Source organism: Ammospiza caudacuta, chromosome 3 (genome assembly GCF_027887145.1).
Source record: "Ammospiza caudacuta isolate bAmmCau1 chromosome 3, bAmmCau1.pri, whole genome shotgun sequence".
Taxonomy (NCBI): domain Eukaryota; kingdom Metazoa; phylum Chordata; class Aves; order Passeriformes; family Passerellidae; genus Ammospiza; species Ammospiza caudacuta.
This window is the reverse complement of record NC_080595.1, coordinates 978,656-1,004,447: the sequence shown is the minus strand read 5'-3', so window position 1 is coordinate 1,004,447 and position 25,792 is coordinate 978,656. Positions and strand designations below refer to the sequence as shown.

At 45.4% G+C, this 25,792-nt stretch overlaps 1 protein-coding gene across 6 annotated transcripts in view; it reads left to right on the top strand.

Moving 5' to 3' along the window:
• The window catches only part of PLCB4 (phospholipase C beta 4), a 176,559-nt gene that overhangs the window by 90,129 nt on the left and 60,638 nt on the right, over positions 1–25,792 (top strand). For all 6 annotated transcript variants that reach the window (XM_058802872.1, XM_058802870.1, XM_058802871.1 and 3 more), the window contains 6 exons: positions 9,231–9,331; positions 12,101–12,181; positions 12,480–12,539; positions 13,733–13,876; positions 21,949–22,028; positions 22,581–22,634. In XM_058802872.1, coding sequence (XP_058658855.1) covers positions 9,248–9,331; positions 12,101–12,181; positions 12,480–12,539; positions 13,733–13,876; positions 21,949–22,028; positions 22,581–22,634 — 503 coding nt within the window. In that variant the 5' untranslated portion in view covers positions 9,231–9,247. The remainder of the gene's footprint in view (positions 1–9,230; positions 9,332–12,100; positions 12,182–12,479; positions 12,540–13,732; positions 13,877–21,948; positions 22,029–22,580; positions 22,635–25,792) is intronic.

Sequence of the window (25,792 nt, the reverse complement as noted above, 5' to 3'; positions counted from 1 at the left end):
CCCCTGACTCTGGTGTCACCAGCTGCTCCAGAAAAGTCTGGGTAAATGGGGTTTCTCAGCATGCTGTGGATGTTGCTGTTTCTCAGGAGCTGTCAGAGCAGGCTCCAAAGGGCTGTGTGTGCCAGCAGGCCAAACCAGCACTCCTTTCTGTCTCCATGCAGGACTAATGGGTTACATACCAACACTTTTATTTTTATCCCTTTAGGAATACTCTGTCAAATCATCCACTTGGAGCAATCAAAACCAGAGATGCCTTTCCTTCAGAAATTTCATGTCTCTGTTATGAATAGCTGAAGGAGCCCAGTGCATCCAGCAGAAATTGGGAGAGGTTCTGCCTTGGAGCATCCCCCACCCTGCTCTTCACCAGCTGACAGGGCTGGTTTTACCCATTTCTGCACAAGCCATGCATTCATGTTCTGGGTACGTTTGGGGTGCATTCTGAAGCATATAAACAGCTGAATGCCTCAGCAGTGACTGTGTGGCACTGTGGGCTGCTGATCAGATAGAGCCCTGAGCAGCCTCAGGTGGCTCCCTGCCCACAGAGACAGCAGCTGTCACCTCCTGGCCTCAGCAGTGACAGGGAGCAGGGCGCCGTGTCAAGAGAGCTGCTTTAATATTTCATTAGCAGAAATGAATATGCAGATTGCAGGGGCTCTCTGAGGCAGGGATTAGTGAACAGACTGTGATGCCATGTTTTATGCATTCCCATTTTCTGCTTCTGGTTAACCATCAGCTTGCCAGCCAAAGGATTTGGGGATATTTTTCCTTTATCCTTGGCCACATTTGCTGCACAATCTTTCCTATTGTTTTCAGAGCTTCTGGGCAGCGGCACAACAGCCGTTTAAAAAGAAATGTGACTGAAACAAATTGACAAGAAATGCTTACTCTGCCACCTACCTACCATAATGAAGGAATAATAACTGAAACTTCACAACCACTTGCTTTTTGCTCTTGCTTCTCTACAAAATTAATGATAACCTGGTGTATCTCCAACATGGCTGTCTGTATTTATCCTGCTGGAAAGTGGGCTTCTGGGTTTCCAAATGTTGGGCAGCAGTTTATTTCCAGCCCTGCCTAGTTGTGATACCCTGTGTTTAGAACCAGGGCAACCTCATCTTCAGTAAAATGCCCACTTTGTTAATGAGTTAGCACTGGGTGTTACAGGTGATGAAAGGAGTACTTAGCATCACTAAATCTGTAATTCAGACAAGCCTTGCTAGCCTCGTTCTTTAGAGGGAGGCAGAGGAACGTGGGAAACAGCAAAGTGTCCGTGCAGGACTCAGAGCTGTGTGGCTCACCCCCAGCTCAGCCTGCATCCTTTGATTCCTCCTGCCCCAAAGGGGCTGTGTTTCTCCTGAGCAATCGATGATGGGTGCTGGCTTTGCATACAACAGCCAGAGTGGCTGCTGAGGGGTGAGAAAAACAAACAACTTGAACCTCTGCAACAGGGTTTAGGCCAGGCAGTTGTTATTATTTTCCCCATCCATTAAATGTCATTGTGATTCCCAGAGCTGCTCTTTGCACAGGAGTGTTGAAGCACACACTGTGAGCCCCACAGAGTTTCTTTTCCTCATACAGACTGGGAGATTTTCTGTGATGTGAGCTTGAAATCTTGGCAGAAAACATCATCACATGCTATAGCAATGCAGAAAGGGTAATTTCCATTCCAGCCAGCTGATAATGCCCTGCCTGCATTCCCCTGCCTTTGAGATGAGGGAAGGGAAGGGTGTTTGGATGGAATCTGAGCAGCATTGCATCTTCTGCGATAGATACCAACATCTTACTGATGCCACGGGTTAAACTGCACAATGACAATCTAAGAAGTGTAAATGCCCTGTGCATTTCCATGGTGACTGTGGCTCCTAGGCTCTATGCAGGGTACCAAGAAATTTGTAATTAGTTTAAACTTCCAACAAATACCTACTTCTAACACGCTGCCAACTGTCAAACAGTGCATCCAGCTTTTTGATGTTAATGCACTCTAGACTGCTGGAACAATTGCCAGAGATCACCTTAGCTTTGTCTGAGATCTTAAGCCAGCAATGTGGGTCACTCTTGTTTTCTCAGAAATCATCCAGAAAACCAGCAAATTATAATGTCACTTTCCTAATTTTAGATTTTAAAGTAACATCTATGTTCCTCACAGCTTATTAGTTTTTAATATATCTGTGTATTTTGAAAAAGATCCTAATAAATCATGCCCAGACTTTATTAAAGTTTGGTTTGAACTAAAGTACCTGACCATAGCAGGGATTATTTCAAACACACAGGGATTTAGAAGTTATTACAAAAAGATGATCCTGACCTTTCATTGCATTTTATTAATCCAAAGTCCGAGCCTGTGTCAGAGTTTGGAAACAGACAACTGTGTCCTCAGGATGTGGTCACAGAGCAGCTGATAGTTGTAGCTTGTTTTGGTTGTGTTTGAGGTGCTACATTGTGTTCTTTCCAAAACCTTTCCTTGCACTTAGAAAGGAAAGACTGCTGATATTAATGCAGTTTGGAAGTTTGTTTTCATGGTGTTTGTAGTTAATAATTCACTCTTAGGATCTTGCAGTTGTTTTATGTCCTTGGATCCCTTCCTGAACTCCTGCATTTGTTATTGGAGTGATGCTCACTTACCATTCTTTGGTGTTTATCTGTACTCCCACCTGAACTCTTTCTAGAATTTTAATTTCAAACATTTGTTCCTGTCTTCCTGTCACATTAAAGTACAGGAACCACTTCTGCTTGAGATCTTGTAGAGCAGAAAGCTCCAGAATGAAGCTAAAAAGAAGAAACTGAAGTTCTAAATGTCAAAATTGCCCATGATTTGAATTCAAATAATTTGCACAAACACTTTGCACAGGTGTACCTAAAAGTGAGAAACACTCTTCACTGGTTTAAAATGTGTCACCTGTCAGCAGCAGATTAAACAGCAGTAGAAATTAAGTATGGTATTAATTGCCCAATCACCATGCTGAAAACTTGGTTTTTCAATAGATTTGCCAAAATTTTTGGCAAATCTGCCAAATCCCATTCCTTTAGGCTGTAATTTTCTGCTGTAGTGATACAAGGTGTCAAAGTTCACAAAACTGTGAAGAGAGACTCTGGGCCTCAGTAAATCAGGAAATACTTGTGGTGTTTTGCAACTGCTGCATGTTTGTTTGTTTGATTGTTTTATTATTCCATGAGGTAGCCTTTGTTTTAACACTGCCTTCCACTGAAAGCCACAGAGTGAAGTAATTAAACTTAGTAGAAGTGACTGCTGGTTAAATCCAGCCGCACTGTATACATCCATCACATGCTATAGCAGTTCAGAAAGGATCTTGGCAGCGATTACACAAACCATTGTTTCCATCAAAGCCCAATTTGCTCTCTACTACTACCTGGGGATGAGATGGCTTCCAGGAAATGGGACACTTGACATTATGCTAAATAAATCTGAGCACCTCTAAGGCTTCTGCATGACTAAAGGTAAAAATGTAGCATCTTCACATTTTTAGACAAATTAATATTTTGCATGGTTGGTGCTATTGGAATGAGACAAAACAGGGTAGGTTCTGGGGAGTGGTTCCTCATCACATGCTCACATGAAAAGAAGTTCACTTGACAGATCTAAAGCAAAATGTTACTGTTAGATGCATACTGAATAATATGTGTAAATGAACATCAATTATCATTTACTGTCTTTTGATGGATCAGATTGCTAAATCCTCTGTACTATTCACAGGATTATGAGCATTTCCATCCTGAAATAATCCCTTGGGGAGATCTGTGCCTTTCCCTTTTTCTCTCACCTTTGCTGTTACAAAACTGAGAATATGAACACCAAATTTCCTATCACCAGAAGAAAAGAATAGGAAACACAACTTTACTTATTCCATGAAGTTTGTCGTTTTCTATGTCTGGTTTATTATTTTTTAACGCTTAAGTTTTTAGTAACATCCAATTCTGATAGTTCTGCATTTTAGCTCACTATTGAAGTCATACCTTTTTCTAGGAGTATGTATAGGTTCTCTTGTTTCTTTAGGAGTTGTTTTGAAAATCAGTAACACGTTACCTTTTCTTTGAACACTTTGGTGTTGCAATTGCAGTGTTACTTTTGTTTTTCCAGGCATTTCAAGTGACATCTATCTGAAGGCTCATTTTGGTCAGCAGGTGAAGCTAATAAAGCTGGTTCACAATGGTGGCACACAAGGACTGGTCCCAGGCTGTGATGAGTCCTGATGACTTTGGTGATCAATTCAAAAGGAAAACTCTGCTCCAGTGGCTCTGTATTGCTGCTGAGCAGAGAAATAATTTGCCTTCTTGGGCCTACAAATGTCTGTAATTTAGAAGTTTGTGAGGAATTAGACCTGAATGAATCATCTGAGAAGCTTTTCATAATGGCTTGATTTAAATGTATTTCTAATAGTCAGAACAGAGTTTTGTTACACTGTTGGAAATAGACCAGAATAAGTTTATTTACAATACCAACATGTCTCTTTCTGCACCATTCATTTCTCATAAAGGCAAGTGCTGTCCCCCTCAAAAAGGATGGGTGGTCAGCACTTAGTCAAAAAATGAGAGTTTTCAAATGAATAGGAATGCTGGGGAAAGCTCTAGGTATGGACAAACTAGGAAGCCATTAGGACAAGAAGAAAAATCTTGAGGAAGCTGAGGGGTGATGTTAGAGCGCTGTGTTTTGTGCTAGGAATTGCCCTTGTCAGAAGCGGTGGCTGTCTCCAGAGGTGCGGCCGAGGGCAGGAGCAGCAGCAGGTACCCCCGGAGCTCTGCATGGGCAGCCTCCCCGAGCTGGGGCAGTGCTCAGAGGCCAGCTCAGAGCACCCCTCCTGCTGTGCCCTGGGCCCCCGGCTGGCCCCGAATCCCTGCACCTCCCGTGCAATGCAAGTGGGACAGCGGCAGTGGAGAGCGGTGCTGGCCGCCGCAGCCGCTTCTTGGGGGCCTGCTGCTGGTCCTGGCCCTTGCTCTGGGGACGGCTGCTTTCAGGTGCTGCGTTAGCTGTGGGAGTAATCTGTTTAAAAATAGCCTGCTAAAAAGTAATCTTTAAAAAAAGGGGGGAAAATCCGGCAAAATTTGACTGTGGAACAGCCTGGAGAGCTGAGAAATCTTGGAATTGTCTTACGTTATAGAGTGGACACTGCAGAAATTCAGCATCATGACCCTGCTACTTTTCACATAGAACTCACACTATAGTGGCTTTTATTTTCTTAAAACTTACTCTGAATTTTAAGTTCTGGAGTTAAAACCAAAGTTTCATGTTTAAAAGACATGAAACTGCATTTTCTTTTTTTCATTTCCCTGTCTCTGCATTTTGCTTATATTAATGTCAGTACCTTTATGACCAAATGAATTTGACATTGAGGAGTAAATACATGAAGATCTGACTTTTCTTCAAGTTTCTAGAAATATTTACACTATTTGAATATGAAAGTACTTCAAAGCCTCATTAAAAAATGAAAGGGGCATTTTTATAAGCATTTCAGTGCTTCACTGCCTGTTTGGTCATGGACAGCTGGATGTTTACTCTAGTCTGTAGCTCTGCAGGGAGGCTTGCTGGACTGGGATGAACTCCATAAAAAACCTCAAAAGTTAGAGAAGTCTGCTGATCTAGATCTGGTTGTCTTTCTAATAAAGAATCTTGTTCACCAAACAGGAGTGATGCTGAAGGTTATATGTATTTTGAGGTGGGGGGAATGTCCTGAGGTGACTGGGAATGGGAAATAGATTCAGTTTTTGGGGTTTTTTAATTGCTTCCTTGTATCTGTAAGAAAAACGTCTATTCCTGGGCACGATTACCAAACTCAGCACAGTTCTGGGTGGGTGCTGCCCTTGAAACCCAACAGACAGTAACTGGGGCAGGTGTCGGGGCTGTAATGCCAAGAGGTGAGTGGTGAAATGGCAAACACAGCGTGTGGAGCCTCCTCACCTCTCACTCAGCAAACAGGGCTTCATTCCAGAGCAAAAATAATAACGACTAAAAAAACCCCTCCAGGTCCTGTTAGGATCCTGGGGCTGAGCAAAGTGCGGAAATGGTGAGTTTGTGTGTTTGAAACTGGGGGGGCAGCTCTGAGGAACCCTGCTGTCCTTGCCAGCAGTGTCTCAGCATTGACAGGATGTTTATGGGACCCAAGGAGTATCCATCCATCATGCTAGCCAGCCCTGTGGGTTAGTTTAGAATATCACCTCTTTCCACAAACATTTGTCTCCTTTGTACTAACAGAATCCTTTCCTCCTCCTGTTCAGCCACACCTTGTCCTTCTCTTGGTCAGGGAATGACAAACCCGGCATTTACATCCCACACGCCCCAGGTTTAGCTTAGTACAGCCAAGCTTACAGAAGAGAGAGAGTTTTGTGTTAATTAATGCTCTTCTGAATATGGTTCATTTTGTGTCCTCGATCTTTGGGTGCTCCAGGTGAGCTTCATGTCATCCAAATCATGCCTTCAGGCACAAATCAGAGTTGGGAGAAAGGGAGATACTGCAAGAGGCTGTTAACTGCTGCAACTTCACCCACCTCTCCCTTGTAGTCATTAATTGAGTCCTGAGGTGGATTTATATGAGTGTTCTTTCTGCTTTTGTGAATGGTATGTATTCATATTATACTTTGAGAACTCTTAAGTCAGTAACAAAATTTGATTTCAGTTTTTAAAGGCAGTATAAAAGTTTTCAAATTAAAATTTTGCTGCTTTTAAATTTAGTTCCTTAACTTTCTGTGTCTCCCAGTTGAATCTTCACACATTTCGTTGTTATTTAATGTCTCTAAAGAGGGTAATTCTTGATTCTCACCATAGTGAGGATAAATGCATGCATGCATTTGCAGCCATATGAATGCTGCAATGTCGTGTTTGTTTGGGTTTGCTGGTTGGGATTGGTGTTGTTTTTCACTCTCTTTGAACTGCTAAAAAATTGATGAAGATGAACAGAGGTCCAAAGAGTGACACGGGAATATTTTGTATTTTAGTTTGGTGATCTTAAAAGCTAACACGGTTAAGAAAAAAATGGATTTTTGAGAGGAGTGTAAGAACCGTGAGAGGCTGAAAAGAGCTTTTCTAAAGGCAGAGAGAGTTTTCTTCACCTTCTGCACAGCTGCCAAAGCATAAGGCTTAAAAATGTTGTTTGTTACGGTTCGTCCAGCTCCTTGCTGCGTGTACTCGAGCTGCCTTTCCCTCACACTTCATCTGTCTCCGTGCATCTGTAAACTGCAGTGCCCTGTGACAGCAGAGCTGGGAAAGGGACCGGGAAGGTGGGAAATAACAAGGAGCTGGAGTGTCCAGGCTGTGGATGAGCTGCGAGCAGCCAGGCTGTTCTGTGCCCTAAACCCGGCCCATGCAAATGGCATGGAGGGCTGTGCTGCTGGCTCTGGGACAGGGGGTGGTGCTGCCTCACTGCTCCTGGGCCAGACCCTCATCCAGAGAGGCACCAGGGAGAGAGGAGAGGCTCGGGCTGACTGCAGGGCGGGAGAAATGCACGGTGCAGCCCCAGCTGGGGAGCTCCTGTTGAGTGTGCCAGCGATGGAGTAACAGGCTCATCTGATGTGTGAGTGCCCAGAGGGAGGAGAGGAGAGGAAGAGGAGCTCTGGGCTGGGAAATGCACGGTGCAGCCCCAGCTGGGGAGCTCCTGTTGAGTATGTCACCGATGGAGTAACAGGCTCATCTGATGTGTGAGTACCCAGGGAGAGGAGAGGAGAGGAGAGGAGAGGAGAGGAGAGGAGAGGAGAGGAGAGGAGAGGAGAGGAGAGGAGAGGAGAGGAGAGGAGAGGAGAGGAGAGGAGAGGAGAGGAGAGGAGAGGAGAGGAGAGGAGAGGAGAGGAGAGGAGAGGAGAGGAGAGGAGAGGAGAGGAGAGGAGAGGAGAGGAGAGGAGAGGAGAGGAGAGGAGAGGAGAGGAGAGGAGAGGAGAGGAGAGGAGAGGAGAGGAGAGGAGCTCTGGGCTGGGAAATGCACGGTGCAGCCCAAACTGAGCAGCTCCTGTTGAGTATGTCACCGATGGAGCAACAGGCTCATCTGACTGTGTGAGTGCCCAGAGGGAGGGAGGAGAGCAGCCCTGGGCAGGGGCTGGCACAGGGCTGTGCCTCTGGGGCTGTGTGAGTGCCCAGAGGGAGGGAGGAGAGCAGCCTGGGCAGGAGCTGGCACAGGGCTGTGCCTCTGGGGCTGTGTGAGTGCCCAGAGGGAGGAGAGCAGCCCTGGGCAGGGGCTGGCACAGGGCTGTGCCTCTGGGGCTGCATGCAGAGCTGGCCAGGTGATGTGTGTGCTGCTGAGCTGGGGAATGTTTCTCAGAGCTCAGAGTGTGCTCAAGCACTGCTCACAGCCAGGTTTCTCAGTGCCACTCTGGAGGGAGGACTAGGATCTGCCTTGCACAGCACCTGCAGAACTTCTAAATTGGGTTTGTGTGGGGTTCAGCACCAGTATAAAAAGGGGAAAAGCCATTTTTACAGGCTTGGGACTGTGCAGGAATACTCTTCACAGCCTTAAAAGTGCCACTACATTTCTGGTGTTTTAGCACAGAATGTGTCAGCTTTTCCCAGAAGGATGGGAGCAGTTATTGCTGCGGGAGCTACCTGTTGTGTTTGAAGACCATTCTGATAATAGAAGACATTTAAATAGATTGGGGAACAGCTACCATGCCATAAAAACAGTGGTTATCACTTCAGGTGTGTCTGCACAGGACTGGCTAAAAGAAAAGGAGGCTTTTGATAAGATATTGGATATAGATGATCTGTTTTCTTCAAAGCTTCTCTTCATTGGGAGAAAAAAGGGACAGACTAATAGTTTAAGTATAATTTAGTCCTTTTTTGTAAGATTTGGGAATAGAGATCTATTATTTCATATCATCCTGTTTTGAATGAAAATGAACACTTAACGGTGGCATGTGTACGTAACTTTCAAACTGTATTTTTGATTTCTGTATCAATGACCAGAAAAATAAGCAGCATTTGTCTGCATTACAGGTTGTAGTATTTGGTCACCTAGAGCTAGGTTAATCCCAGCCTCGTTGTACTCTACAGTTACAGTGCAAAGAGTTTTTCAAATAATTAAGTTCATACACACATTTTACAAGTATTTTCCATTTTAAAGATATGAAACAAAATTACTCTTAGGAGGAAAGATCCTAATTTGGAAATGCACTGTGACTTTTTAGTACTTCTGTATGAACGGAAAAGCTAAAAGTCACTTTTTTTTCCTGCTTGGCCTTTGAAATGCTCCTTTTGAAGGACAGTAATTGAACTGTGCTTTTCCATTCCATTTCAGGTTTTTCTTCTGTAATCATGGCAAAACCTTATGAATTTAACTGGCAGAAGCCAGTTCCCTCTTTTCTGCAAGATGGAGCTGTGTTTGATAGATACGAAGAGGTAAGACCCAGTTGCTTTTCATTTGCTATTCTCTTTTAAATATGCAGAAGTGCCAGAATATTTCATGCTTTGTTTTCATTGTACACAAAGAAACTTTAATTTTTTCTGGTAATACCCTCAGAAATGTCTATGGGGAGGCAATACCAACAGACTTCATTGCTACATAGAGGGGTTTTTTTGCTTTTAGAAGAAATAGCTTTAAAATATATTTAATCCCTCTGATTTGACATAAGCCCTGAGGAAGAGAGAGGGAGAATTGGATCAAAATATCTGTTACATGTATAAAACTCTCATCTTTGCAGATTCATAAAGCACATTATTAAACAAAGTGAATCCTTCCATTTTTTTGTATTATCTATCAAATGGAGGGAGGGAGAATATTGCTTTTTCTTGGATATATAAACTGAGCACCTGCCTATTACAAGGGAAAGTCAGAGAGCACAGAACATTCATTTTCTGATTCAAATGCATCATTTGAGAACTGGAGTGGTTTTATCTACTTTGGAAAATCAATCTGCACTCTATCTGAAATATGATTACTATGATCCTGCTTTCAGCTGTGCTTTAATCCACCTTTATTAAAGGAATGCAAAACAGGACATTTTACACAGGCAGCTGAAATAAAGTGCTGAGAAGTTTACCCTATACTCAGCATTGATATGCTGGTAAGAATAATTGTATCAGGGTCTATTTTTAGTCTTGTTTGAACTGGAGATCTCTGTAAGTTGAAGGTAAGTGCCTTCAGGGATATTAGTATTTTCTTATCTTTGGAAATGTAAGTAAAAGGTATTTTTTATCACCAGGCCTGCCAAGATAGGGATAGTTGGTTTACCCTGTGTTTCCAGATTTGGGGCCAGATAAATGAAGTAGATAGTGGTGGAGATGGAGAAAAAAGCTTTATTTTCCTTCAGCGAGCCCTGCTGCAAACACAGTCTGTGAGTGAGTGGTTGTTCTCTCAGCCTTCAAGAACAGAGTGTGCAGCTGCAGCAGAGGCTTCCAGGTGCTCCAGGTTGGGTGGGGTTCAGGGGCACTGCTGGCACCTGGGTGTCACTGCTGTGGTGTCACCACTGGCGGGGGCAGTGCCAGGCACAGCTGTGCTGTTCTGCTCTGGGCACACGTGGGGTTCAGGGGCACTGCTGGCACCTGGGTGTCACTGCTGGGGTGTCACCACTGGCAGGGGCAGTGCCAGGCACAGCTGTGCTGTTCTGCTCTGGGCACACGTGGGGTTCAGGGGCACTGCTGGCACCTGGGTGTCACTGCTGGGGTGTCACCACTGGCGGGGGCAGTGCCAGGCACAGCTGTGCTGTTCTGCTCTGGGCACACGTGGGGTTCAGGGGCACTGCTGGCACCTGGGTGTCACTGCTGGGGTGTCACCACTGGCAGGGGCAGTGCCAGGCACAGCTGTGCTGTTCTGCTCTGGGCACACGTGGGGTTCAGGGGCACTGCTGGCACCTGGGTGTCACTGCTGGGGTGTCACCACTGGCAGGGGCAGTGCCAGGCACAGCTGTGCTGTTCTGCTCTGGGCACACGTGGGGTTCAGGGGCACTGCTGGCACCTGGGTGTCACTGCTGGGGTGTCACCACTGGCAGGGGCAGTGCCAGGCACAGCTGTGCTGTTCTGCTCTGGGCACACGTGGGGTTCAGGGGCACTGCTGGCACCTGGGTGTCACTGCTGGGGTGTCACCACTGGCAGGGGCAGTGCCAGGCACAGCTGTGCTGTTCTGCTCTGGGCACACGTGGGGTTCAGGGGCACTGCTGGCACCTGGGTGTCACTGCTGGGGTGTCACCACTGGCAGGGGCAGTGCCAGGCACAGCTGTGCTGTTCTGCTCTCAGCTGGCTGCTCTGAGACACCCCAGCTCTGGCACCCAGCTCAGGCTCCTTCAGCTGGGTTTGCTGCCCCCAAACCCCAGGAAGGAGCTCCTGCCTTCCCCCCATGGAGCAGAACCTTGTCTGTCCACCCTGTGAGCCCCTCCTGCTCCAGGTTTCTGGGGCACACCTGGGAGCCTGCTTTGTTTCCTCACAGAGGACTCTTCCCACAAAATCTCCTCACTATTCAATTAAGGAAGTCAGGAAGTTCTGGATCCTCTTTTTCTTGAAGTGGTTGGTTCTGCACACCCTTTTCCGGCATTTCTGCTTAATTTATGATGCTCCAATTGAGGCTGGAGGTGTGTGGGGAAAATCTCTTTATAAATTCAGCTCATCTGACTTTTTGCCTTGCCCAGTCTCTCTGGAGTGCCATTGTTTCCTGATTTCTTGTACAAATCAATATCCTGCAAGCTCTGCTTGTCACTCACTCTGCCTGCAAGGCACTCACAGCATGTACACTGCCACAGTGCAACAGAAAATGCTTCCCAAATTCTGCACCTTGAAAGGAAATGTGGCCATTGGATCCTGAGGGTGGCATTGGCAAATTATATATTTTTTACCTTCAAGCATTTAATTTTCAATACATTTCTTGAAGTTCTGTTTCATTAAGATTTTTTATTAGGCAAGAATCACTGCTTCTATTAAATAAAACATCATCTAGTTGCAATGAGGTAGGAAAATATTAATTAAGTGCATCTCAGTGTCTCAAGTGTGAACAATAAGACAAATCATTAAAAGTGATCTCTTTTTTAAAGGCCTGCCTCCCTTGTTTCTGTTTTTTTGGGAAAAAATTCTGCAGGAGGGTCTTTGGGAAGAAACAGAACAATCCTTAATTTGTGAATGATAAATAATTGATATTTGGCAAACTGACTAAAATGATGGTCTGTATTTTCTTTTCTATAGGAATCTTTTGTCTTTGAAAGCAACTGTCTCTTTCAAGTGGATGAATTTGGCTTTTTTCTGAGCTGGAAAAGTGAAGGAAAGGTATACTGCAATTATGTCAGGAATGTATATTATATGCTATTGCACTTTATGTATATTCTGTTTTTAAAAAATTTAAAATACTGTGTTAGTTTATTTACAAAACTAGTCCTCATCTTACTCTTTTTAGAATTGATAGAAGTGAAGAATTTAAGAGGGAATCAACTAATACTGAAGGGAAATATACTGCTTAGTGTTTATTACCAGTTTGCCAATGAAATTCTCAGGTATTTTTTGGTGAAACTCCCAGTGGAATTGTGTCTCAGCAGCCTTTGAACTTGTACCCTTTTTGTCCTTTCAGGAGGGTCAGGTGTTAGAGTGCTCCCTGATCAACAGTGTTCGCTTTGGAGCTGTACCAAAGGTACTCTGTACTTACTTTATACTTCATTTAAACGAGCAATATTTCAGCTGAAGGTGAAATGCAGGATTGCATTCATTTCTTTAAGTAATATCAGTAACACAGCTTTTACTTTGCAATCATAGCCTCACATTTGAAGTTTTGCAGGATTTGTTGTGATTGCAGTGGGCAGGGTCAGTCATCTGGCCTTTCTGATGTACTGCAGCGTGCAGGATGCACTGAGAGCTGAACAGACATTAAGAGCACATAGCAGGAGATTTTAATTATCTTGTAACAGTTTATTGGGATACTTGTTTAGGGATCTGAGAAAAAATGTTCATTTTCCATTACTTTTGTTCCTATCTGTTTGAATTTATTTTATCTTCTCTCTCCATTGGCATAAAGTGTAGAAAGATTTGTTTGCATCCCTCTTTCTGCGTTTAGGTGGTCAGGGAGGGCAGCTGCTCACAGCCTGCCTTTTTAAAGGGTTTCAGCAGAAGTACTAGCTAGGAGTTCTGGAGCCCCAAGCCTTTGGAAATACACTCAGGAGTATTCAGAAGGAATATGCAGGGTTTTCTGCAGAGTTGTGCCTCTCCTTCCAGCAGCCCTTCAGTTTAGGAGATCTGCTGTGAGCCCTGCATTTCCACTTTCACATATGAAGTGTTTCCATGTAGGTATTAGAAATCCTCCTGGTAGTCTGCAGGCCCAGATCTCTGCCACACTGAAGAGGCAAGAGCTGTGGTGATGCAGACAGCCCCATCCTCATAGACACAGCAGTGAGCTGCAGCCTGCAGCTCTGCCCTTCCAAAAGCATGCCCACGGAACCTCCAGCAGCAGCAGGGACAGCAGCTCGTGTGACACGTCACTAAAGAACCTCCAAGTCACACAGATCATGACTGCAGGAACTATGGGGTCAACTAGATGGGAATAATTAACTTCCAGATTAGTGCTGATCCTCTGTCCCCAGTCCTTGGAGTGATTAATTATTGTTCTTTGTGATGAAAAGATGAGTTCTCACAGTCATGTTCCTGACTGTCAGAATGTGTTGTTTTCTCAGGTTTGCACACAATGTTTCTGAGTGGAAGCACTCATTTCAGATGACTGGCAAAGGTTTAAAGGTTTGTAAATGTATGAGGAGGTGAAAATGCATTTTTACCATCGTGCCTCGCATAGCAGAAGTGTTGCAAATGTAACAAGTTCTTTATTGTGTCTCACAGGATCCCAAAATACTGACTGCACTCGAGGCTGTTGGAAAATCAGAAAATGAGCTGGAAGGACGGATAGTGTGTGTTTGCAGTGGCACAGACCTGGTGAACATCAGCTTCACTTTCATGGTAGCAGAAACCACAGAAATAGCCAAGGTATTTCACAATTAAACTGTGTGTGGGAGGTGAAAGAAGAGCTCATCAGCAGTGCTCAATTGTTTTTCCTAAGCCCGCCTGCATGGCTGACTGAAATACCTGGGTTAGAGTCTGCTGCCCTGCCCTTCCAGAGGGCACCAACATCCCTGTGGAGCATCCCTGTGTGTGTGCTGTGTGAGGGAAACAGTGATTGTCAGCCTGAGAATGCACAGAGGGTTATCAGAGACACTGAGAGCATTGTGTACAGCACTGGGCACTCCCTGAGCTGGTCAGTGCCCCTGTGTGACCTCTGTGTATGGCACTGGGCACTCCCTGGGCTGGTCAGTGCCTCTGTGTATGGCACAGGGCACTCCCTGAGCTGGTCAGTGCCTCTGTGTATGGCACAGGGCACTCCCTGGGCTGGTCAGTGCCTCTGTGTGACCACTGTGTATGGCACTGGGCACTCCCTGGGCTGGTCAGTGCCTCTGTGTATGGCACTGGGCACTCCCTGGGCTGGTCAGTGCCTCTGTGTATGGCACAGGGCACTCCCTGGGCTGGTCAGTGCCTCTGTGTGACCACTGTGTATGGCACTGGGCACTCCCTGGGCTGGTCAGTGCCTCTGTGTATGGCACTGGGCACTCCCTGAGCTGGTCAGTGCCTCTGTGTATGGCACAGGGCACTCCCTGGGCTGGTCAGTGCCTCTGTGTATGGCACTGGGCACTCCCTGAGCTGGTCAGTGCCTCTGTGTGACCTCTGTGTATGGCACTGGGCACTCCCTGGGCTGGTCAGTGCCTCTGTGTGACCACTGTGTATGGCACTGGGCACTCCCTGAGCTGGTCAGTGCCTCTGTGTATGGCACAGGGCACTCCCTGGGCTGGTCAGTGCCTCTGTGTGACCACTGTGTATGGCACTGGGCACTCCCTGGGCTGGTCAGTGCCTCTGTGTATGGCACTGGGCACTCCCTGGGCTGGTCAGTGCCTCTGTGTATGGCACAGGGCACTCCCTGGGCTGGTCAGTGCCTCTGTGTGGGGCTGCCCCAGCAGACAAGCTGGTGCTGCTGGGTCTGTGACAGGGATGCTGAAGGGAAGTGCAATTGCTGCCATTTTCCTGGTGGGTAGAGCTCAGCCCTTCTGCATTCTGTTCTCATAACCCAATTGTATTGTGTGGTTTGTATTATTTTAAAAAACAAAAGCAGGAAAGGAAACTCTGTGCAGTTATGGGGAGCCAGGCTCTTTTCTGCTTCCCATTGACACGGAGGAGCCCTCAGGAAGCAATGGTGCTGTTTGACACCTCATCCTTCCTGAGAGCTAGGGATGCAAGTCCTGGCCTCCACCTGCCCTGGCCCTCAGCTGTGAGCTGCTCTGAGAAACCTGCTCAGAGTGCTGACAGGACACTGCTAGCTGAGATCCAGGCATCCATGGGGGTTTAAAATACACACTCTTGGCTTTTCTTCTGTCTGCATGCATTTAGGGTGTTTAGGATTATAATCTGTTCTGCCTGTAAGATAAGTATTAAATAGTGATCAGTATCACACACCTGGTAAATCCCCTCCTTTAAAACTGTTTGCTGAATGCAGCATCACTAAATCCCGTGCCAGCCTGTTTTATTGTTCATTGCTTTGGATCCATACCTTTGGAAGCACTGGCGATGCTGAGCAAACTCCTTTATAGGAGAAACACTTGTATAACTTACATGGGTGCACTAAATTGATTTTACTGTATTTTCAGCAGACTTCAAGGGAAATAACGTGTCAGAGTTATGTTTTGAAAGCATTTGAAAAAAGAAGCAAAGCATAGGAGATGTTGGCAGCATTCACTTTCACACTCCACCCAGCAGCATCTCTGATTTATTCTGAGAGCAGCCCAGGGAGTGCCCTGAGTTAAGTTTCTCAGCCACCCTAGATCTCAATAACCTGTATTAGCCTAATTGGTTTGTGAGAATGCTGGCCCATTACAGAGGCTGTCACAAGAGATGAGCTAATTATGCTGTGGAGAAGCTCTGGTGCTCATTAGCAGCCCAGCCTTAGAGAATTGGTGTGTCATGCTGCGGTGGGCAGGCTCTGAGCCCCATGGAACCCAGAGCTCTGCATCTGGGAGCCTTCCCACCAAAACACTCACCCAGAGCTGTCAGCAGTGATGATCCACCTCATCTGATATGAGATGTGTGAGGCATGAGGGACAGCAGAAGGCAGATCAAGCCAAAAAATCAATGCAGAGCTCTCTAAGTTGCCTTCGCTGGGGAATTTGGCCTGTGCTGTGTTGACCTTTGGTATATGGTAAATACCACAGCTTGCTACTGCACTTCTGTGCTGAAATGGTATTTTCTGGGAGTTATCTGCACTAGAAGTGCTCCTGCTTCATTCTTCCTGTTGTGTTCAGGAGAGAACATCTTCCTTGTGGGACACAGTAAATGCCCTGCAGAAGAACCAGCCTTTGCATGGCATTGAGTAGCTGTGCAGCTGCTAACTGCAGCTTAAAATAGAGCTCACATTAATCCAGCTCAAAGCCCCTCCTGTGAAATGACAGAGGCAAGAGTCTGGAGGGGAAGGGGCAATGACTGAAGCTTGAGCTGCCCAGATATGTGTGAGGGTTGTCAATGTGTGCAAGAAACCTGTGCTTTCTGCTGTCCCCCACTGCTGTGAGGAACAGAGCCTTGGTCTGTACCTGGTTGGGGTAATTTAAATGAGGGAACTGAGTGGCAGATCCAAGCACTAAAGCTCAGAACCTCTCTGCCCAGAAAGGCTTCTGTAGGTGATAATTTGCAATGGGAAGAGAAGCATTGTTGCCCACTGAAGGCTGGGTTGGAATGGGACTGGCTAGCTGTGACAAAGGGAATTGGTGGAAGATCCTGTCTGTGCAAGGGGTGGCACATTGGGAAGCAGGTTCTGCAGGTCCCTGGCACAGGGTGGCACAGGGGGACAGTCCCTGGGGGTGCCCCAGCTGTGCCAGTGGGCTGGGGACTGCTGTGGGCACTGCTGGACCCTCCCTCCGGGCCCATCCCAGGCTGGCTCTTGTCACCTGTCCTCACCTGTGCCCCTGGTGCTCAGCAGGGCTGCCCAAGGCACTGCTGTGCCCCAAGTACAGCTACTCCAGCAACAAGAGAGTGTTTATTATCTCTGCACTTGTCTCCAAGCTCCAGCTCTGCTATTTACATTCTATCTACTTAAATTTTATTGGTGTTTTCAGCTGAGAAATTGGTTTTCATTTCTACTCTTAAAACAGCCACAGAATTGGGTGTACTGTGTCTCTGATTGCAAGCAGCTGTCATGGTCCACTCCTAAAACAGCTCCACTGTGGTAGTAGAGAGTGACTGTAAAAGGTGGAATTTAAAACCTGATGTTTGGAATCCTGATTTAATCAGGTTGTATAAATTATCCTGAGCTAAAATTAACACACACACATGCACACACATATATTAGAGATGAGAGCATATGTGTGTATTTTTCTTTTTTACTTCCCAGATGGACTTTGTGTGCCCCAGTAATTGGATAATCTGTTTCCCTCAGTCTAGGACAGTTGAAAAGGCCAGTGAGTATTTGGGGATGAATTTCCTTGGGGCAGAAGTGATCCAGTGCTGGGGTGAGCCTCAGCCCTTGGCACATGGGCTGCCATTAGTCCAGTAAAGCTCTTGTACTTCAGCCACCCAAAATCTGGACTTCTTGTTGTCTTTGCTCACCCACTCTGGCAATGCACTGAGTGGCAGCAGTGTGGGCACACTGGGCAGCTCCAGTACAGAGCCTGTGAGCCTCAGGTGAGCCCCAGCTTTGCTGCTGGAATAGCTGAAGGTCACAAGGTTCCCTTTATCTGTGTGCAGTGTTTCCACAGCCATGTCCTGCTACAGTCAGTGCTGCGGTGGGGCAGGGCAGGGGGAGCTTTGGCACTGTCACCTCTCAGTTCCTTGCTGTGGCTGCTGGGTGATTTTCCTGGAGCAGAGAGCAGTTGTGAGGTGTTTGCACTGAGGGAATGGGGACATCTGGTGGCTGAGGGCAATGCCAGGGACTCCTGCCAGCCCAGTGTCCTGGGCACAGGTGGGAACAATTCTCTGTGGCTTCCTGAGCCTTTGGGCTGTGGAGCCCTTGGCAGCCAGTCCCAGACCTGAACCCCAAAATCAGAGGGCAGTGCCTCCCTGGCTTTCCTGATGCCTGCAGTAGGTGGAGTGCAACCCTGCAAAGGGGAAGGCAAAATCTGGAGAGGTCTGGCAGTACCCATGGGTCAACAAGCCATGCATGGCCTTGTCTGCAATGTCATGAGCTGCAGGCTATGGTGCTTCTTAACCTTTCATAATTCTGTCCTTTTTAACCCTGCCCAAGTGAAAGGTTGATGGCTAAAATAGAGCTGAAAGGCCAAACTTATTTGTGCCCCCCTGCCAGTTGTGCCCGTGTTCCATCAGTGAACCTCACTAACACAGGGTCACTAAGAGCCTCAGAAGCATTTCAGGCTGACAGCAAAAGCTAAGGGAGTGCTTCTGTGATTGATTTTTCTTGCCCCTTCTTCTTCGGGAGATGTTTGACAGTGTTTGATCTTGTCAGAGAAAAACAACCCAGTGTTTGTTCCAGCCTGCAGCGTAGATTTTGGCCTCTTGTGTCAGCCTAAGGGGGTCTGAGCTTGGGATGTTCTGCTGTTTGGTTTTGTTTCTTTTCATGGCTTTTTCTTTTCATTTTCCAGGATTAGATATCAGGGTCCAGATCCCTCTATGAATCTGGAATAATATTTGTGTATATCTCGACAGATTAAGGATACTGAACCATATTTTGAAAATTGGAAAATATTCAGCACTAGCGTCAGTAAGAATCCAATGTACCCTGATTTCTATCAAAGACATATTTTTTTCTAAGAACAAGGTGCTTCCTATTGGTACCTAAATGGCACCGATAATTGCTTCCTAAATGGTACCTCATTTCAGAATTCCACTTTTTACAGAATTTTCATCCTTTGCACAGGCAGTGACTTGAAAATGCTGAGGATGAAAGAAGAGAACTGAGGATCTGTATGCCTGTTCCTTATGTAGATGTACAGGTCTTTCAACTTCATCTGTAAATTAAGGGGTGCTGTCTCAGAATACAAGCAAGGTTGCTGCTGTATTTGTCTGTGTGTTAGCTGGATAAACCTGAGCCCCTCTTTCATGCCTCCTGCAAGGTCATCAGACAGTGTGCATTAAACCTGGGAATGGTTTGTTTTCAGGAAAGCAATATAGTGCCAGCTGGATATTGAATTTTGTGAGTATCTGTGCACTGATCACAGTACCCTAGGAGCAAGTGTGAAGGCAGTATTAATTGAGACTGTTCTGCCTCAGAGGGACAAAACTCTGCCAGTGCTAGATGTGCCGTTGAGTTTGGTTTTCCTTTGTGTTCCTGTTACTGAGGGGCAGCTGGTGGCCGTGGGCAGGGAGGCTGTGACTCTGCAGGAGCTGCTGTGCCCAGAGCCAGGGGCAGGCAGCCCGAGCTGCTGTCAGCTGCAGCAGATGGGCAGGAGGGGCTCTGGAGCTGCTGCTGCTGCCCAGGGCCCCTCACACACCGTGGAGATGCTCGGGGCTCCCTCCCTTCCTGCTGCCCCAGCAGTGTGATGCTTTTGTGCCTCAGCAGGGTTGGGCTGGAGCTTTGTGCCGTTTTGCTCCAAGGGAGTGCAGTTCCTGCCTTGGCATCTCTGTCAGAGAAGGGCATTAACACTGAGAAAAGGTTAGGGAGACCTCTAAAGTGGGAGCCATCACGACAACTCCTACGAAAAATCACTTGGGAAGTGCTTAGTGTATTGATTTCTCTCTTCACTCGTGTTTTTTCTAGCAGTGTTCCTTCTTGGCAGCTCTTCTAGATGAGCAGAGGCGACTGCAGAGCTGAGTGCTGGCCAGCCTTGCTTTTAAATGTTAGTTTTTGTTGTATCTGGTGTAGTCTCAATCCATTGCCTTCAAATCAGAATGGGTCTGTGGTGTTAGCTCCAAATGAAACGCTGATATGGGCAGCACTGCACCAGGGGTGCTTTTCTGGCAGAAACAAATGGCAGAAAGCCTACAGCTTATTCCCAACGTGCATTTGGTGTAATGGAATTTTCGCAGGGGTTTTCTGTTGGCAGTGAGTATGCCACTGAGTGGTTGGGTCAGTGTCGGAGGGCTGAGGAGTTCTGAAGGGCTGCAGACCAATGCAGATCGCACAAGGACCAATGGTTGTGTAGCTGCAACAGTGTTAATGCAGCAGGAATGTTACATTTAGTTGGTTTAAACAACAACAAAAGCAAACACCCAAACAAACAAACAAAAAATCCCCCAAACCCAAAACAAACCAGGAAAACCCGAACCCAAACAAACCACAAACCCCAAACACAGGCAGTTGACAGTAGTTGAATTTCAGCAGTTCTAGGAAATTGAATTCTGTGTAAGATTTGTTCAGGCAATTACCCTGCAATTATCACAAGCCCCATTCCTTTATCATCTGAGGTGAGGGAACATTTGTGGGAAAACATCAGTGTTTCCTAAATCTGTCAGTGGTTTCTAGTTATATCAGTTCTAATATAAAGATAAAATAGTATTATCTTGCCCCATGAACCTTGCTTTCTTTATCTTCCTAGGCAGTCCCTGCAGCCTATGACTACAGAGTCATCTACTCATGCAGCTGGGAAAAGGGAGATGGGAGGGCAGACTCTGACTGGGGGGTTGTTTCCCAAAAACACACCTAAGAAAACCCCAAATGCTACCTTTTCCCATAAGTGATAGTTCTGTTATTCAAATAATTCTCAGACACACACTTGATCTCTTTAAATGAATATTTAATGCAGTACTTATTTAAAAGGTAACTTAAAAAAGAACACTTAAGTGTTAACATGCATCTTAATAAGTGACTACTTTTCCTAAAGGAAAACAGATTTAATATTTCATGGGTGCAGGGGTCTCCTGAAGTGTGTTGAATTGACGCTCCAGACCTTGTTTTAACCCAGGGATTTGCTGCCTGCAGTTTACAATACACCCTTTCCCAAAGAGGCTAGTGCTCATCCAGTATAAATCAGGATTTTTTTCATCTGTCTTGCAGATGTACAGCACTCATTCATGAAAAGAAAAATCCACTCATCTGCATCAATTTATGAGTGTCATGTCTGGACGCTGCCCAAGTCAGCTCAGGCTGCATGCACAGCATTTGGCCAGAGGCAAAAAGCTCCTTTGTTCCCAAGGTTAATGTTTAGCAGTGGATAAATCCCATCTCCATTCCACCAGTGTAAATTATCAGTTGAGTAATCCTAGTGTTACAATGGCATAATTGAGATGGAACTTGGCTTGTAGCACTGCCATTTTTGAATCTTGCCATGGCTTTTTCCTGCCAGGATTCTTGCTGAAATCAGTGGGGGTTCATGTCAGGGCCTAAGCCTTAAGCTGCAGCTCTGCAAGCTTGGGGTGCAGGCTACAGCAGGAAAATAGATCCCTGAAAGAGGAATTAGAGCAGTAAGGGCTGTAATGCTGCTGTTGGCTGCAAGTCATCCCAGGGATTATTTGCAATGCTGTGCATTTGGAGGATGAAAGCAAGCAGGGCTTGGATATGTAACAGGGTGTGAGAGCAGTTGTTGTGCCTCCTCTAGCTTATTGATATTTTATTTCACTCCTTTCCTAAGCTGGACCAGTGAAATATGTCCTCACACACTGCGTGATGGTGCTCAGCAAGGGCTGGTGTTGCCCCTGGCACCAAAGGGAGGCAAGTGTTCATACAGGGTATAAATGGAGGCCTCAGCACAAATAAATATCAGCTCAGCAAGGGCTGGTATTGCTGCTACCACTAAAAGGAGGCCAGTACAGGTTCATACAGGGCATAAATAGAGGCCCCAATAAATCAGTGAGTGATCACTTGCCTTGGCTGGCACTACACTGATTTACTGGCACTGCTGGTCCCACATGTAGCATTTGGAGGAATGGAAAGCACATCCCTGTGCCTAGTGGGGGATGAGCAGTGATGGGTAAAATGGATAAAATAGGCTGGGCTTTTCCATGGTATGGGCTGTGACCTGGCACAGGTTATTGACATTACCCATGGCTTCAAGGAGAGGAGCCTTCCCCCAAGCCAAGCTTTCCTACTTCTCCCCTCTTCAGTTTCCCTGATTTGGTGTTTTGGTGTTTTTCAGCAATGGGTAGAAGGGCTTGGATCCATCATACATAACTTCAGAGCTAACAATGTCAGTCCAATGACGTGTCTCAAGAAACAGTAAGTTGCTTTCTTTCCTCTCCCTTCTCCTTTATTTTTCTGTCCTTGTGTTTTCCTTGTTGGAATTGGGAAAAAAAATTACTTTTTGTAGTTTGACATTTACAAAACAGTGTCAGAAAGAAAATGGTATTAAATGAGTTAGGAGTTTTGTCTTTTATTGAGACTAAAGATGTCTCAAGGCTATATCTGGCACCTGCCCAGGAGAAATTACAGGAGAGTTTATAACTGTCCATTTGATTTATGGTAGGGTATGTTTTAATTATTGGCTGGCTTGTTTTCTTTTTGATGCATATGCAAGCAAAGCCCCATGAGACTTTCTCATCTTCACACTGGTGTTAATTTTGTGCTGTAGTGATTTTTTTGGGCTGCTTTTTGCCTTTGCAGTTAAAGAACTGCCCTGCCTCAAGCATTAAAAGGTTACAGAAAAATGTTTTTATTGCAGAACAATTATTTGTTTGTACTATTTAGCAGACATGGCAACAAGTTAAACGTAACATCTAGACCCCAATTTTAATAAACAGTGTTTTAAAAATATTTCATTCCTAATTTCAGCTGGATGAAGCTGGCCTTTCTAACAAACACAAATGGGAAAATTCCAGTTCGGAGGTAAGCACACTGGGGAGCTCTAGGGTTTTTCACTTCCAAGTTCTATAATTTTAATAAAATTCTGTGGCTTAATACTGGAACATTATATTAATGTTATTACTAATATATATGCAATAGTAAGTACAGAACTAGATATTCTTATCTGCCCTCCTTGGTAAGCTAGGCAAGTAATTCTTAGCAGCCTAGGAATTTATATTTTTTTGCAGTCCATTGTAATGAAAGGTATTCTAATAGTTTTCAAAGTCACTTAGAGCTAAGAGCATCAGATTTCTCCTGACATTCCTCAAACCCTGGGATGGGTTTTTCAGTTGTAAAATTTGATAAAGTACTTTAAAAAAAGAGCCATAAAAGCTTGCAGGCCAGTTAAGTGGAGGACAAAAAGATACTTTTAAACTGCAGTTCCTTGTAAAAGAGACATACATGCATCTGCCAAAAATGCTCCTGCTTTTACAGGAACCCCCAGGATAATGTTTGGGTTTGTGCACATGGTAAATGAGCTGTTGGGTGATAGTTTTGGGAACAGCAAGGCCAGAACAGCATCTTTCCTGCTGCTCAGCTGTTAGCTGTTTCAGTTCTCTCTGGTGGGCAGTAGTGCTCCCCTCCTGCCCTAGGACTCATCCTTGCCCATGCACTGAGCTGCTGGTCTCTTCACAAAGGACATGCCAAGCAGAGTTTTGGGGCATGCTGGGTTTTCATGGAGAGGAACTCACCAAAGGGAGCAAGAGGGAGGACTTTGGAAGATAGGCCCCACACAACATTTTTTTTTCCCCAAGAGAGAAAAAGAGGATTTTGCATCTGTAGAGTCTGCAGAAAGACAGAGGGCCTGCCATGCTGCTTGGCAGGCTTCTTTAGCTTCGTGGCTCAGTGACACCTTGCCAGTGTCCCAGCTGCCTCGGTGTGTTCAGCTCCCAGCTCTCAGGGCCAGCTCCCTGCTTGCTCCTCAACCTCAGCTGCCACGGGGCACCTCCTGTGCAGGAGTCCCATGGGGAATATCATCAGCTGGAGGGGAGCCGGGAGGGAGCATTTCCAGGGCTTTGCAGCTTTATGCCTGTGCTTGAACACAGATCCTATTCCACAGCATGAATTTATAGTGTGCTAGCTTGTCTGAAACTGTTTCTGCCTTTAAATATTTTACATCACATTTAGTGAGGCATAAATTGTCTCTGTTGGGCTCCAGCATCCTGATTTGTGTATGCAGGCTGTCTGTTGCTTGAAAATCCAGTTCACTGGGTCCAGTGTATTAAATCTTTACATTTGAATTTGCAGTATTTACAGGTTAACACAGATCAGTCCCTAGCAGTTAATTTATTGCGAAAGAAGGTTGCTTATAAATTTGTAAGGGATCTGCTGTTCATGGAGCTGAATCTCCTTTGCATCTGGGTGCTCCAAGGAATGGGCTGTCTTGGTCTGGGTGAAATGTGGCACATTTTTGAGTCTCACACCTGTATTTCATTTTTACACAGAGGTGCACTAAAACACAAAGAGAAAAACCCCTCACCTGCAGAACCCGAGCTCCTTGCATTTCCTCCCAAGTTTGAAACAAATTTTGCATCTCTCACATTTCCCAGAGGGATTGAGGAGCCTTGAGGAGGTGACACTCCTCAGGCTGTTGGTGGTAATGCCATAAATATTCCTGACTCCTTGGCTGTGCAGCTGGGAGTTCCAAAGGCACAAAGATTTTCTCAAGGCACTTTTGGGTTTTAATGTATTCTGGGTGTAGGTCTGCTGCTGTTGATGTGCTGTGTTTGGGAGAGAAGGAACCCTGGCAGTGAGCAGTGTGAAAACCTTGGGAGAGCAGCAGCTTTGCCTTTTGGGCTTTGGTAAATTTTAGCAGTCTGAGCCTAGAATTCCATTTACAGCTCTTGCAAAGGCATGGCATTTGTAAGATGTTTTGTATGTTCCGATTTTAACACTGCTGTAACAGATGAGCAAACAGGTCAGCGTTTGTAAGGAAAAAAATCTACTTGCTTCAACTTTCTGCTGGCAGAAAATATATTTTCTGTGTGAGTGAGTTGCACCTGCTCATCTAGAGCCTGGTTAGAAATTAGCTTTGCTCAGACTGTGCTTCTCCCTTTGTATCACTACATTGAGAAGGGTTCAAGCAAGTTTAGGTTCTAACTATGAAAATACATAGTAATAAAAGAAAGAGCTAAACTATGACAAATGAACCTTAAATCTGTTTTTCAGTAGTTTGACTGAGTTAATTAGAAAGTAGAGGTTTTTTATGTGTGTTTCATATCAATTACTCCAGAGTGTCTGGAAGAAGTCTGTTGCAATGGTTCAGTGCTGGTTGGAAATCAGAGTCAGATACTTTCCTGTACAGTGCAGGCAGGTCAGGCCCAGCTGATCAGTTCAGGGCAGCCATGGTAGAAGATTGATTTCCACAGGTTGGGCTGGCTTGGTTTTTGAGGTGGTGGTTGGAAAGTGCTGAAGGTCAGAAGTAACAAGCCATTTAATCCATCAGCAAGCGCAGCAGAGTCAAATCCCTCAGTTCCAGAGGTGGGAAGGATTTTCAGTATTTATGAGGAAGTGCACTGGCATGTTAGCAGGAGCCCCAAAGCACTGCAGGTGGAACATGAGGAGTAAACACCTGTGGGTGTCCCGATGAATGTAAATCTGCTAGGATGGACTCTCTTCTGATAGAAGGAAAAGCAGTTTTATTTGCAATAGCCTTGGCAAAATGAACGTGTCACGCTGTATTTTTACAATCTTTTCTGATTCATGCAATCTTCTCTGCACTGCTGCTGTCATTACAAATTACTGCTGTGCTTGCTGTCAGCTTTTGAGAAATAAAAAAATACATTTGGCATCAAAAGTAAGTTCCCGGCAGCCATGGAATCTTGGCACACATCTGATTAATTACTTACACCAATATTACATGTTTTACAGGACATTTATTATTGGAGTCCAATTCATTATAAAAGACATAGAAATTTACAGGGCTGGAAATAAATTGTAGAGCTAACATTACTCTGTGGTTTAGAATTAGCAGGAAAAACAGTTGCCTGAGGATTTTTTTAAGAAACAAGTGCCTAAAGTTAAACTCAGTCTATATTTTAGTGAAAATATCTTGGTACTTATCAGCTTTGGAAAATTAAACAGCTAACTTAGATGCCTAAATAGGGACATAGAAATCAACTGTTGTAAGGACCCAGTAA